General features: G+C 29.2%; 1 protein-coding gene across 1 annotated transcript in view; it reads left to right on the top strand.

The window, feature by feature from the left end:
* Positions 1-155: 155 nt before the first annotated feature.
* LOC141338054 (ankyrin repeat and MYND domain-containing protein 1-like) overlaps positions 156-16290 on the top strand; it is a 115606-nt gene continuing 99471 nt past the window's right edge. Inside the window, exons 1-12 of the mRNA XM_073843621.1 lie at positions 156-290; positions 3363-3509; positions 3595-4031; positions 6745-6961; positions 7146-7322; positions 7417-7806; positions 7852-8045; positions 11405-11576; positions 11776-11916; positions 12009-12137; positions 15227-15334; positions 15528-15659. Coding sequence (XP_073699722.1) covers positions 156-290; positions 3363-3509; positions 3595-4031; positions 6745-6961; positions 7146-7322; positions 7417-7806; positions 7852-8045; positions 11405-11576; positions 11776-11916; positions 12009-12137; positions 15227-15334; positions 15528-15659 — 2379 coding nt within the window. The remainder of the gene's footprint in view (positions 291-3362; positions 3510-3594; positions 4032-6744; positions 6962-7145; positions 7323-7416; positions 7807-7851; positions 8046-11404; positions 11577-11775; positions 11917-12008; positions 12138-15226; positions 15335-15527; positions 15660-16290) is intronic.

The following is a 16290-nucleotide window of genomic DNA, read 5'->3' as shown; positions in this document are numbered from 1 at the left end:
GGGGGGCGAAAATTTACGCGAGACTCGCGTCGTCATGGTAACCAGCCGAAGTTAAACAATAAAGTGTATTTCCTGGTGCACTTGGAAGAAGCGCTGGGTGTAAATTAAATGAGTTTATGATACGAACTGATAAGGAAGGATAAAACAGTAGCCTAATGTGGGGAAGCGAGAGTTTTTGTAAAAGAAATGGACAGGGGATTCAGGAATGGCCGGATGGATGTAAATATGAGGGGGAATTTGTGAATAACCTGAAGCACGGCACTGGTATCTTTACATGGCCAAATGGAGAGGTATTTTTCGCTTTATATGTAACATTAACACAATAATAATGGTCTGTTGGTTCTAAGGTAAAGTTTTAATTTATGAACTCAGATATTGTTAAAAACAAACAATTATAACAATTAACAATTATACAACGTAATATTAAGTAGCACTTTCTTCCAGATCTTGACTGATCTAACAATTTAAATAACAGTGTCATAGTTTTCACAGTCTGCCGAATTTCTGTTCTGTTATTCGTAATAAAATTAGTACACATAATATTTAGCTGTGTCATGTGTGGCATTTTATAGGGGTCTAAGTGCATAACGCTGAAACCCCATTGTTACTGTTAAAGGGATAGTTCTTCCAAAAATTCTGTAATTACTCAGCCTCAAGACCTTTGTTCATCTAAAAACACAAATTAAGATATTTTTGATGAAACTCCAGAGCTTTCTGACCCTGCATAGACAGCAACACAACTGACATGGTCAAGACCCAGAAAGGTATAAGGACATAGTTAAAATAATCCATGTGTTCACCCGTAATGTTATAAAGCTACAAGAATACTTTTTATGCACAAAGAAAACAAAAATTATGACTTTATTCAACAATTTATTCTGTTCTGTGTAAGTCTTCAATGCATGTTCAAAGCATACAGTTTGTTCACGAAAGTACGCTTATGTTCACAAGAGTATCACAATGTTCACGAGAAAACCATGACACGTGTTCACAAGTGTATCATGACGCATGCTTTCATGAGAGTACCACATTTTGAAATCCATTCAGCTGTTCTCCTGTTCTGGCGATATCACTTTTAGCATAGCTTAGCATAGATCATTGAATCCTATTAGACCAATAGCATCGCGTTCAAAAATGACCAACGAGTTTCCATATTTGTCCTATTTAAAACTTGACTCTTCTGCAGTTATATCGTGTACAAAGACCGGCGGAGAATGTAAGGATGTGATTTTCTAGGCCGATAAGATTAGGAACTACACTCCCATTCCGGCGAAGTAGTCAAGTAAGTTTGCTGCCGTAATATGGCCGAAGCAGGGGCAGTAATATCACGTAGGGTGTTTTTTTTACACAACTATGGAAAATTTTCAACTAATTTTTAAGCAAATTATAGACTTTCCATTAAGACCCCAAAGAATCATGTGAACGTCTAGTGTGCAGCCAGCTTTAGAACTCAGTCTGAGGTCACATGAGAAAATTCGCCAGTATATAATATGACAAAAACATAAAACGGCTATAACTAGGCATCAATTAGTCCGATTGACTTGAAAATTCACATGCCGTGTCTATCTCCAAATGCCACAGCTGTCTATGAGCATGTATCTCCCGATGAAGTTCGAGCATCTATTAGACAGGGTTAATGGAGGCCGATCGAAAGAAAACTTTGTGTGCCTGCAGCTCTGGGCTGCGTTCTCCGATAACGTTGTCTCTTAGCGCGCTACGAAGACTCAAAAGGTACACCTTAACTACAGGTATACCTTTCTTACGTGTGTTCTCCGAACTACACCTTAGGATGTTGCTTAAGGTAAACCTTCTTAAGTGCGACCTTAGCAGGTGCTGTCCATGGTGGAGGTGCTGAATAGGTTGATATCGAAGCCTCGATGATCGATTGTGCGCTCTTTCTTTCTCAGCGGTATAGGTAAAGTATTGAGAAAACAATGTTCTTTATAAAGAAGCGTTTTAGAAATAGTATAAACTGCATTTATCGGGGCTCATTAAAATATGTGTATGTATTTATAATTTAGCAAGTGAGCAATCCCACACCCTCACGGCCATATGTGTTAATGTTCTCCACAACGTATGCTGATTACCCACTAGGCACTAGCCGTATCAAATTATACACTGTATATAAATAACACGACTTTGCAATAGCGTGTAATGTATACGCCAAAGTCCAATTTTGCGTGCATATGATACGCCAATCCTTCCCATTAACTTCAATGGAGAGAGGATGCTTACAAATACCACGCATCATCTTTTATATAGATGATATATATTTATATATCATATAACTTGAACTTTGGCTTATATATATATATATATATATATATATATATATATATATGGTATTTGTACGCATCCTTTCTCCATTGAAGTTAATGGGAAGGATTGGCATATCATATGCACGCAAAATTGGACTTTGTCGTATGCATTACACGCTATTGCGCTCCGTGGACGGCGCCGTCTTTGTTTTAAAACAAGTTCTTGCTGTCTCACTGCCATAGCTATAAAGTTTGTGTAAACTCATCTTTCTTTATATAGACTCCTAAGCCTTTTCTGTCAAATGGTTTGCGAGCTGATGTGCCTTGAGATAGTAATTAAAAAAGCTAACAACCATTAGTGTATGGAAACTTTATTAATGAAAACACTTCCACTAGGTTTAGGCCATTAAGTATTTTATGTGTAAAATTTTAAAGTAAAGTAAAAATGTAATTTTAATACTAAATCAGATTTTATATTAAATGTTTATATAAAATGTTCTATGTGTAATTAAACTGCGACGTAAAAAAGCTTTTTGCGTAGTGGTGGCCACTAGCGGTATGAACCGTCAGCAGCGATAAGGTATAGCTAAGAGCGCTCCAGACCAACCTTACGAACGTATGACTTACAGAAGTGCCGTATACTTAACTAAGAAGGTTTCGGAAAACACATATTAACGATAAGGTACTTCTTAAGGTACAACTTAAGAACGACGTAGCGTTAAGGTGGTTTTGGAGAACGCAGCCCTGGGCCTTTTTCAAGAATGTCATTGATGTGACATTTTTTTCACTCATAATAGAGAACCACTGCTGTCAATCAAATGATTTGTTAATTATTCAAGATTATTTAAAAACCTACTTTTGCGAAATGAAACTCTTGATTTCATTTTTGCCAAAATATTTGTCAAATTCTTTTTTTATATTAAAATTATATTTAATTATTTGAAAGTTAAGCATTTTTTTTAAGTATTTCATTGTTTCGTTTAATTTATTATTTTATTTTTAAATGATTAATTTAGCTATTTTATACAATTATTTTATTGCTCACTGTAATCATTATTGAGCACTCTCCACTTTAACACTAAATTATTGTCATGTTTTATTCAGTTCTATACAGGTTCATTTTTTAGGGATTATCGGCATGGGAAAGGCATGTATTCCTGGCCTGATGGATCCAAATACACAGGAAAGTTTTATTTGAACCGAAAAGAAGGATACGGAGTACAACTTTTCCCAGATGGATCAACTTTTGAGGTGAATAATTCATAGCTCACTAACAATAAGATTGTTTTCATCATATAATACATAATGAAACAAAATCTGTTCTACTCATCTTCAGGGTCTATATCATGCTGATGAACGCTTTGGCCCTGGAGTCATGACATACCCTGATGGGAGTCAGGATGTGGGCCTATGGCACAGAGAGAGGCTACTCCGACTTTGCACCACACTGGAGGGTGGCTTCAGTTTGGAGGACTTCCCAGAACACATGTCCAGACTGCCTAGGAATCACCTGAAACAACCTCAACTACTTCTTGATGTGGAGTTGAGTACAGACACCGATCAGGGTCTATCAGAGGACGAGGACCGTTTCATCCTGCCTCCAGACATTGAGAGCTACTCCACAGATTCAGACCATCTGCCCGTCCCCAGATGTCTACGGCGGGAACTGGACCTTCACTTTTTTGGTACGAGTGACATCAGTACAGAGCAGCCGTCACATTCAACAGCCTTGCCGCTACAACAGCGCATGAATGCTCACATTCAGAGACACAGGTAAGAAGATTGCTGTTTTGTAACCTGGGCTGGTTACCCAGAGTTTTATTTAATTTTATTTTAAATGCATTAATGTCAACAATTTTAATAAAGAAATATCATTTTATTTTATTTTATTATTTTTTTTTAGATGCATTAATGTCAACAATTTTAATAAAGAAATATCATTTTATTTTATTTTATTAGATTTTTTTAGATGCATTAATGTCAACAATTTTAATCTATATTTGCCTGAAGATAGCAGTTTTGTTTGATTTTATTTTGTTTTGTTTTGTTTTATTATTTTAGTTTATTTTGAATGCATTAATCAACCATTTTAATCAATATTTGCAGAACGAGCATTTTAATTAATTTAATTTAATTTAATTTAATTAAGTTTATTTTAAATGCATTAATCCACAATTTTTATCAATGTTTGCCAAAAGGTAGTATTTGTGTTTTATTTTATTTTATAAATAAGAATTTATTAAAAGGATGATGTTAGATTACAAATATTTCTATTATATTGTTGTAATAATTGCGTTAATAGTTATATAAAAGATAGGATTTTTATTTTTTATTTTATTAATACTGGCAATTAATTATAATTATAATTATTAATTATAATTTATTTTTCTTAAATGATGAAGTTAGATTACAATTATTATAAACGATTGATTAATAAATGCATCAATATTGATACAAATTAAAGGATTTTTATTTCATTTTTATTTACACAGGCAATTCATTACGATGAAACCATATAATTATTAATTTGATGTAAGAATTTATTAAAATGATGACGTTATATTACAGATATTTAAAAGATGTATAATATTGTTTTGAAACATGCTTTAATATTGATACAGACGATTTTCTTTTATTTTAAATGCATTAATGTCAACAATTTTAATCAATATTTGCTGGAAGATAGCATTTTTATTTTATTTTATTACAGCTGGCATTTAATTATAATGAAACCATATAATTCTTAATTTGATGTAAGAATTTTTTAAAATGATGACGTTAGATTACAAATAATTAAAAAAGATTATTATATTATATTGTTTCAATGCACTGATATTGATATAAAAGATAGGATTTTTATTTTATTTTAAATGCATTAATGTCAACAGTTTGAATCAATATTTGTCAGGAGATCGCTTTATTTTATTTCATTTCATTTATTTTATTTTATTTTATTTTATTAATGCTGTCAATTAACTAATGAAATTATATAATTATTAATTTGATGTTAGATAATTTAATCTACAAAGTAACATTTGTATTATTATATTGCATATTTTATTTTATTTATTTTATTAAAACTGGCAATAAATTGTAATAAAACCATATCATTATTAATTTAATGTAAGAATTTATTAAAATGATGACGTTAGATTACAAATAATTTAAAAGATCTATTATATTGTTTTAATAAATGCATTAATGCATTATGTTAACAATTTTAATCAATATTTGTTAGTAGATAGCATTATTCATTTTATGTCATTTTATTTTGTTAATGCTGTCAATTAATTATAATGAAACCATATAATTATTAATTTGATGTAAGAATTTAATATACAAGGCAGATTTATTTTTGGTTATATTATATTATAAATATTTTAAAAGATGTATTATATTGTTTTAAAAATGCTTTAATATTGACACAAACGATTTTATTGTATTTTATTTCATTTTAAATACATTAATGTCAAATATTTTAATTATATTTGCTGGAAGATTTTTTATTTTATTTTATTACAACTAGCAATTATTATAATGAAACAATATAATTATTAATTTGATGTAAGAATTGATTAAAATGATGACGTTAGATTACAAATATGTCAAAAGATCTGTTATATTGTTTTAATAAATGCATTGATATTGATATAGAATATAGGATTTTTTTTTTTACAATTTTTAAATGCATTAATGACAACAATTTTAATCAATATTTGTCAAAAGATAGCATTATTTTGTTTTATTTAAATTTATTAATACTGGTAATTCTATTGTTAATGAATTATTAATTATAATATATATATTATATAATATATACAATATATAATAATTATAATATAATTATATTATATTGTTTTAATAAATGCATTTATATTGATACAAACGATATGATTTTTATTTTTTATTTATTTTAATTTATTTTAAATGCAAAAATGTCAAGAATTTTAATCACGATTTGTCAGAAGATATTTTTATTTTATTTGATCAATACTGGCAATTAATAATAATGAAAAATGAAACCATATAATTATTAACTTGATGCAAGAATTTAATCTACAATGTACTTTTTTTTAAAGGATGAAGTTAGACTAATTAAAGACTAAAATTAGACTAAACTATTTTCAAATATTTTAATTAATATTTGCTGGAAGATTACTTTTTTTATTACAACCAGCAATATTAATTTGATGTAAGAATTGATTAAAAAGATTACTTTTGATTTTTAAAATTTTTTAAATTATTATAGTATAGTTATAGTACTATTATAGTATATATAGTACTATATTATAGTGTATTATAGTACTATTATAGTATAGTATATTAACTATTTTTAGATTAATTATAAAATGATATTTGGCAGTATGGCAGAGTGCATATATACTGGTATACATACCTTTCTGTATGTAGCTAATGTTAATTAATACATTTATCAGTGTTGACACTTTAATTAATTAATTAACTTACTACATTTTTTCCTTCACAGATTTGAAACAGACACATTAGACTGGGATGTCACTGCAGTGCTGAATTTGAACAGGACTCAGTTCGGACCCAAAGGTCCCTTGGAGCTGAACTCAGAGAATCTGATAAAGGAGGCTTCACATGGTGAATGCAGGAATGTTTACCGAATCCTCAGAGATGCAAAAGTCCATCCTGACGTGAGCGACGCACGCGGACATACGCCTCTCATAGCAGCCACGGTAAGCTTCACTTTTAGACGGTCTAACACAGTAGAAATACTCATGGTAAATAGCTTCTAGTCAAGTAAATAGTGACTAAGATTGGCCAGAAGGTGGCAGCATTGGTTTTCATTTTCACAGTTTTGAAGAAACATTGGATGAATGGATAAAATACAGCTTTCAGGGGTGTTGTGTGTCTGCGTAGGTTAATTGTCATGACAGTGTCATCCACAAGCTGTTGGACACCGGGGCCGATGTCAATAAATTAAATGATGAAGGCATGTCTGCTCTGGCTGTCTGTCATGTCCTCTACTACCCACTTCAGTCTTTACATGAGACTCTGGCTGAGAGAGTGACGCAGAATATCAGCCCAGAGCCGCAGGTAATAATATACAGAGAGGAAGTTTGGGATACATTATGGGTATTTCTCTATTTCATTTGTTGTTCCTCCCTTTTTTCTGTCCGTTGCGCTAAAGAACAAGCCTTGGGAAGACGTCTCCCATGAATCCTCTCCAGATCCAATGACAGGAACACCCAAAGATGAAAGCTGCCAAGAGTCATTTGAGACACCAAGAGAAAGCGACCAAGTTGACCGAAGTCTTGAACCAGAGAACCTCAATAACTTGGAGAAACTTGAAGCTCAAGAGCAAATAAATGCCGACGATGAAGACCTCAGCAACTCTGAGGAACCTCAACTTCATTATCAAATGAATGAAAATACAGATCCCAACAAGGAGATGGTTCTTCAGCTTGAACATGAAGAAGACAAACCGACAGAAGAGCCATATATTATCATCATGTCAAGATCTATTCAAGTGTTTGATGATAAAATCCCAGTGGGTTCTGTATTGTGGCAAGAGAAGGGAGCAAGGACAGTGGTTGACTCTGTGGAGGAGGTGACAGATCTGGAGATTGAAGAAAACCTGGAGAGGAGCATCCGATCAGATGATCCTACGTTTGATTCTGCACGTTCTCTGGCTAGTTTTCACATTGATGTCACAGAGGAGATCCTGCAGAAGAGTGCTGAGATCCTGTGCCAGACAGGAGCAGTGACTCTGGCAGACACCCAGGAGACGGTCCGGAAAATTGCACTTCTGAAGACAGAGTTAGTTGACAAATTTGTACAAATGTTTTATTTCAATTTGTCACAAAAATATATTGGTAAAATAAAATAAAATAAAATAGTGTGAATAAATGTATAATAATAATTAAATAAAAATATTTAGTGTTTTTAATAAATATTTTAATATTGACGAAATGCGCTAAAAAAGGAATACTGTATATATTCAATATAATATAATATTCATATTAACTATAAACTATTTTTAAATTAATTATATTTTATTATATTTGTCAGTATGGCAGTGCTCATATTTAATGGTATATATGCCTTTCTGTCATATAAAAAGTAAGCAATATTTGCCAGAAGATGGCATTTATTATTTTATTTTATTTTATTTTATTATTTTAAATGCATTAATTTCAACAGTTTTAATCAATATTTGCAAGAAGATTTTATTTTTTTTGGAATTTATTTTTATTTTATTTTGTATTTTATTTAATTTTATTTATGAATACTGGCAAATAATTATAAACCATGTAAACCATAATTATTAATTTGACGTAAATAATAAGGAATAATAACTTAATCTGCAAAGTATTTGATTTCACGAGTTGATTTTATTTTATATTTTGAAGTATATTTTTAAAAGAGTATTTTATTTTTAAGTACATAAATAATAAGAATTTAATCTACAAAGTAGGTTAGATTATGTTTTAAAATTATATTATTATAATTTATATTGCATTTAATTATATTAAATATTTTTAGATGAATTATATTTAATTATATTTGGCAATATGGCTTTTCTATGTATTTATCTGAATCTCACAAAAATATATTGCGGCCTTAAATTAATGAAGACAAGGAATTATTGTTATGAGCATTGAGAATAGCTGGATGGCTGAAACGTCTGCTCTTGCTCTATTAAAATAATTGATTGTTTTTGTTAAAGACTTTGTCTAGTTTTTCAGAGTGCGAACCATCTACAGTCTCTTCTGGCCTTAAATTAATAAAAAAAATAAAAAAATAAAAAATATATATAATTTAGAAGGTCTATTATATTTTAATAAATGCATTAATATTGACATAATGCACTGAAAAAAGGAATATGTATTTAATTATATGAAATATTTTTAAATTAATTAATTATATTTGATTATATTTGGCAGTATAGCAGTATGCTTTTGTCTGAAGACAGGGATAGTGTTTCTAAAAACATTTTTATTTATTTGAATCTAACAAAAATATATTGGGGTCTAAAATAAATAAATTTTAAAAAATTAAAAAATTCCCCCCAAAGTTCTTATTAGTGTAATGTGAAATGTTTCATTTATTATATTAATGAAATAATTTAAATTTGTGTGAACGTCACAAAAATATATTGGTAAAATAAAGTAAAATAAAATAAAATATTCCACAAAATTCTTATTAGTGTAATGTGAATAAATATTTTTATAATAATAATTAAATAAAAAATATTTAGTGTTTTAAATAAATGCTTTAATATTGACAAAATGCACTGAAAAAAAGGAATACTGTATATATTCAATCATATTAACTATGAACTATTTTTAGATTAATTATATATTATTATATTTGTCAGTATGGCAGAGCGCTGTATACTGGTATATAGGGGTGGGCGATATGACCTAAAATTTATATCACGGTATTTTTCATCTTTTGAACGGTGACGGTATAATATCACGGTATTACTTTTTGGTACATTTTGGGAGGAGTAGCCTGTCCTGCCCCTTTAGTATGTGAATAAAGTTAATATTTTCATAATATAATAAGTAAATGGTAGGTATCCTTATCAAAAAGAGACATGGGAGAGTATTATGCATTCTCAACATATTTACTTTGCAAAAAACCTTACTTAACAGTGTACAACAAAACAAAAATTAATTTTTATTGAAATTTTATTTCTGCAATATTTAAAACCTTCAAATAACTGGGGGAAATCAACCCATGGCAACAGTTTAAAAGTAGACCAATTCTGTGGGGAAAAACGCGGACTTGGCAACCCTGCATCCAACACGAGCTGCTGGAGTTAATGTCATTGCACACATGAGTACGAAATTTTCGTCCGACATTTTTGCACGTTAAAAAAAATACAGGTTATGTTAATCGAGTTTACACACTGCCTCTGAAACTTTCGTCCGACATAAAAAAAAATCGGATCGTGTTTGATTTTCTGCATTTTCGCATCCATAATAAGCATTTTGATAAGGATGGCGAATATGAGAAAACTAAAAAAAAAAAAAAAAAAACGCATACGAAAATCGGACTCAGTGAAACAATGACCTTTAGATTTGAATGATCACGGGTCGAAAGTAAAGAGAGGTGACAAAAATAGACTGGAGGATATGTTGCAATCTTGTACTCACTGACAAATATCTAAGATGTGCTGCTCCCGCTACAAAATCGAAAGTAAAAGTAAACAGGCTGGTCGCGTTCGCCTCGCGTCTGCTCAATTTGTGATCCGCTGTGTAAATCCTTTGGCCGGCCGACCGGGAAAAGTCCCGGTCTTCCCGGTCGTCCCGATTGCCACTCCGCCCCTGGTATAGGCTACAGGGCCGACCTTTCTTCACGCTGTTTCACCAGTCGTTTAATGGCCACTCCCCTTTTACCTACCACCTGCAAAGCTGATACGAATATGTTTTACTTTTTTTTTATTTACAACAAGATATATAGTATAAGGACATTCAGACCACAACTGAACGTTTGAAGAAAATTTAATGTTTTAAATATACCGGTATTGACGGTATTAGAAAATCCATGTCGTGGCGCAATCTCACACCGGTGATGACTATGACACCGGTGTACCGCCCACCCCTACTGGTATATATGCCTTTTTTGTCATATAAATAGTAAGCAATATTTGCCAGAAGATGGCAAATAAAATTTTATTTTATTTTATTTTATTTTATTTTATTTTATTAATGCATTAATGTCAACAGTTTTGATAAATATTTGCAAGAAGATAGAATCTTAAAAAATATTTAAAAATGTAAAAAATAACTAGATAAATAAAATAAAATAAAAAATCCCACAAGGTTCTTATTAGTGTAATGTAAATAAATAGTTTTATTATAATAATGAAATAATTTAAATAAAAATATTTGGTTTTTAATTTCTCATTTAGCTATTCAATTAAATAAAAATATAGTAAAATGTGTCATAGTATTAATTAAAAACAACGATAAAATGTTACATATTAAACCCATAATATGATATATAATATTATTCGAGTGCTTACACACAGACATATATATAATGCATTTCAATTGTGAGAATGAGATAAAAAAAAATGGTCGGAATTTAATGGGCATGTTATTGTTTGGTCATGCTATTGTTTGCAAAATTGTTGCTTTGTAATTGTTGATTGTCTGGTCTGAAAGACATAGGAATCGATGGACTACAATTAAGCTTCTGTTGGAGAGAGGAGCAGACCCGAACGCCTCTACCGTCCCAATGCCCATCATCTTCCTGGCTATCAAAGCGGCCCATGTCAAGGGCGTCCGGCGTCTATTGGAGTGCGGGGCTCGTACAGACATACCTCTAATTCCAGAGGTTCCTCCAGTTTAATTTAATTGAATTGAATTTGTAATTAAATATTGATTTTACATTTAAAATATTACTTTAAAACAACAATATAATGCAAATATTTTAGTGCTCTCTAACCAATTATTAATCACTAAATTTTACTAGAATATCAACAGCAAGGCATCTATTTGCTCATTTTTATTTGTTCTTCTTGTGTTGGTAACAGCAGAAGGGTCTGTATCCCCTTCACATAGCAGCGGGTTTATCTGGAGCAGAGGGTCCTGAAATCACAGAGCTCCTCCTGCATGCCCTGGCGGACCCTGATGTCAAAGCTCAGGATGCTCATGAAGTCTACGAGCTTGATAAGGTCTGAGTAAACCACAAGTTTTGTATACATGTTTATTTTTTATTATCTCTAATCAAAGAAACATAAACCCTCAGGACAAATTTGAGGCCCAGGCCTTTAAGAATCAGCGTCTCACGGCCTCCGGACCCCTGGCTAAATTCAGCGAAGCCCCTATTGAACTTCCTCAGGAAGGCGGGAGGACACCGCTACATGTGGCCTGCCAAAGAGACAGCGATTATGCAGTAAGAATACAATATATAGACCGAAACAACTTGATAATCCTAGAAAAGAAAGTAAATATTTTATATATTACTTTTTAATTATTTTTTTTGTTTAAATAGGTTTTCATTTGCATATATCATTTTATTATTACCATAGAATTATTATTTGGAATGTAAATAAATAATAACTTAGTACTATATTTAATTTTTATTTTATTTATTAATATTAGTAATTTTTTTTAAATACACTGCTTTATAAAAAAAACTATAAGATTGTTAGATAAATAAAAAGAAGTCTTGAAGAAACGCGTAAAATGGAATTTTTAATGGATGATTCAAATAAATACTGACGGCAGTTATTCTCGTAATATTTCAATTCTATTCTCGTAATTACAACTTTTTTTCGAAACATTTCAACTTTATTCTCGTAATATTTCGATACTATTCTCGTTATTACGACTTTTTTCTCGAAACTTTTTAACTTTTTTCTCGTAATATATTTTGATATTATTCTCGTAGTATTTCTGCTTTATTCTCGTAACATTTTGACTTTATTTTCGTAATATTTTGACTTTATTCTTGAAATATTTCAACTTTATTCTCGTACTATTTTGACTTTATTCTTGAAATAATTTAACTTTATTCTTGTAATTTTAGATACTATTCTCGTAATTACGACTTTTTTCTCGAAAAATTTCAACTTTTTATTCTCGTAATATATTTTGATATTATTCTCGTAGTATTTCTACTTCATTCTCGTAACATTTTGACTTTATTCTCGTAATATTTCAACTTTATTCTTGAAATATTTCAACTTTATTCTTGTAATATTTTGACTTTATTCTTGAAATAATTTAACTTTATTCTCGTAATATTTCGACTTTATTCTCGTAATTTTGACTTTATTCTTGTAATATTTTGAAATTATTTTCGTAATATTTTGAAATTATTTTCGTAATATTTCGACTTTATTCTCGTAATATTTTGAAATTATTTTCTAAATATTTTGACTTTATTCTTGCAATATTTTGATATTATTCTCGTAACATTTTGACTTTATTCTCGTAATATTTAAACTTTATTCTTGAAATATTTCAACTTTATTCTTGTAATATTTTGACTTTATTCTTGAAATAATTTAACTTTATTCTCGTAATATTTCGACTTAATTCTCGTAATTTTGACTTTATTCTTGTAATATTTCAAAATTATTTTCGTAATATTTTGAAATTATTTTCTAAATATTTTGACTTTATTCTTGCAATATTTTGATATTATTCTCGTAATATTTCGACTTTATTTTCGAAATATTTCAATATTATTCTCCAAATATTTTGACTTTATTCTCGTAATTTTGACTTTATTCTCGTAATATTTAAACTTTATTCTTGAAATATTTCAACTTTATTCTCGTAATATTTTGACTTTATTCTTGAAATAATTTAACTTTATTCTTGTAATATTTCGATATTATTCTCGTAATTACGACTTTTTTCTCGAAACATTTCAACTTTTTTCTCGTAATATATTTTGATATTATTCTCGTAGTATTTCTGCTTTATTCTCATAACATTTTGACTTTATTCTCGTAATATTTAAACTTTATTCTTGAAATATTTCAACTTTATTCTCGTAATATTTTGACTTTATTCTTGAAATAATTTAACTTTATTCTTGTAATATTTCGATATTATTCTCGTAATTACGACTTTTTTCTCGAAACATTTCAACTTTATTCTCGTAATATTTTGACTTTATTCTCGTAATTTTGACTTTATTTTCGTAATATTTCGACTTTATTCTCGTAATATTTTGACTTTATTTTCTAAATATTTTGACTTTATTCTCGTAATATTTTGACTTTATTTTCTAAACATTTTGACTTTATTCTCATAATATTTTGACTTTATTTTCTTAACATTTTGACTTTATTCTCAGAATTTTGACTTTATTTTTGTAATTTCAACTTTATTCGCGTAATTTCAATTTTAGTCTAGAAACATTTAAACTTTATTCTCATAATTTTGACTTTATTCTCAAATATTTCAATTTTTTTCTTGTAATATTTCGATTTTATATTTTATTCTCGTAATATTTTGACTTTATTCTCATAATTTCGACTTTATTCTCGTAATTTTGACTTTATTGTCGTAATTTCGACTTTAATCTTGAAACATTTAGATTTTCTTCCTGTAATTTTGACTTTATTCTCCAAATATTTTTACTTTATTCTCGTAATTTTGACTATATTCTTGCAACATTTCGATATTATTCTCCAAATATTTTGACTTTATTCTCGTAATTTTGACATTACTCTCATAATATTTACTTTATTCTCAAAATATTTCTACTTTATTCTCATAATATTTCAATATTATTCTCGTAATATTTTGACTTTATTCTCATAATTTGACTTTATTCTTGTAATATTTTGATATTATTCTCGTAATATTTTAACTTTATTCTCATAACATTTCGACTTTATTGTCGTAATTTCGACTTTATTTTCGAAACACTTCGACTTTATTTTCGAAACACTTCGACTTTATTTTCGAAACATTTTGACTTTATTCTCGTAATTTTACTTTATTCTCATAATATTTACTTTATTCTCAAAATATTTCTACTTTATTCTCGTAATATTTTGACTATTTTCTAAACATGTTGACTATTCTCGTAATTTTGACTTTGTTCTCGTAATTTCTACTTTATTCTCGTAATTTAAATTTTAGTCTAGAAACATTTCAACTACATTCTCATAATTTCAATTTTATACTCAGATATTTCGACTTTGTTCTTGTAATATTTAGGTTTTATATTTTATTCTCATAATATTTGTAGTTTAATAATAATTTCGACTTTATTCTCCAAATATTTTAACTTTTTTTTATATTTTATTCTCATAATATTTCTACTTTAATAATAATTTCGACTTTATTCTCCAAATATTTTAACTTTATTCTTGTAATATTTCGACTTTATTCTCGTAATTTTGACTTTATTCTCCCAAATATTACGACTTTAATATCGTAATTTCACATTTTATTTTAGCACTAAAACGCTGTCTTAAATAAAAAGATTGGAAATTATTTTTCTTATTTTTCTTTCAGAATGCTAGAGATGTGGTGGCGCTTCTCCTTTCTCATAACGCAAACCCCAACGATGTGTGGAGTGGTCATTCACCCTTGTCTCTGGCCATTGCGAGTGGCAACGACCTTGTATGTAATCATTTCTTGAATAATTTGTAGTGCGACTATTTGCAAGGAATAAAATTTTATGGCATAATTAAATACTGTCTTTTCAAAGGCACAGGATGAATGTTGTAGAATAGTAAGTCATTACTGAAGGATGAGGGTGAGAACTCTATGGCATTTCATTGACGTGCCGTGTATATTAACACTGTTTTCCCAGGCTGTGGATGAACTGCTAGCTGGAGGGGCTGATCCTAATCTTCCTCTCCCTCGTCATGTGGGCAGCGCTCTCTGTGCCCTTGCCAACATCAGCTACGACCGTGGGCCACAGCCACGCAACCAAGTCAAGCTGGTGATCTTCTTTAACAGTTATCTTATGTAACCCCGTGGGAAAATATGACTGTGCATGCGTGAGATATGTCTCTGCATGCTTGCTCTGTAGTTGCACTATGCATTACAAAATAAAAGTCGAAATTTAGATTTAAATTTAGTTAGGCTTAAGGAAAAAGCATGTTTGCTGATTTTACTGGATTATATAGTACAGATTAGTATACATTTATTTTACAACAACAATAACACTAATGATTTTATTCCATATGTTCTATAAAAATATATAATAATAATAAAATAATTTTAATTCTATTTAAAATAAATTAAAACAATTATTATATTTTATATAATAATGATTGTTTTATCTTGTTTTATAATTGTCATATTTGTTTTTTACAAAAATGTTTTATTTTTGTAGAATAGATGGAATAATTGAGCAATAATATATTATTTAATAATATATCAATATAAATCAAAATGATTTAAAAAAAAATCATCCTAAAATATTATACAAATAGAATGGGATGTAGATTTTATTTAAAAAAAATAAATATTCATGTTCTATTTATATATAAAGTAAAATCTTAAATTATTTTATGTCTTCTAAATATATATATATATATATATATATATATATATATATATATATATAT

This window comes from Garra rufa, chromosome 7, assembly GCF_049309525.1.
Source record: "Garra rufa chromosome 7, GarRuf1.0, whole genome shotgun sequence".
In the NCBI taxonomy this organism is placed as follows: domain Eukaryota; kingdom Metazoa; phylum Chordata; class Actinopteri; order Cypriniformes; family Cyprinidae; genus Garra; species Garra rufa.
This window is presented reverse-complemented; position numbering and strand designations above follow the sequence as displayed.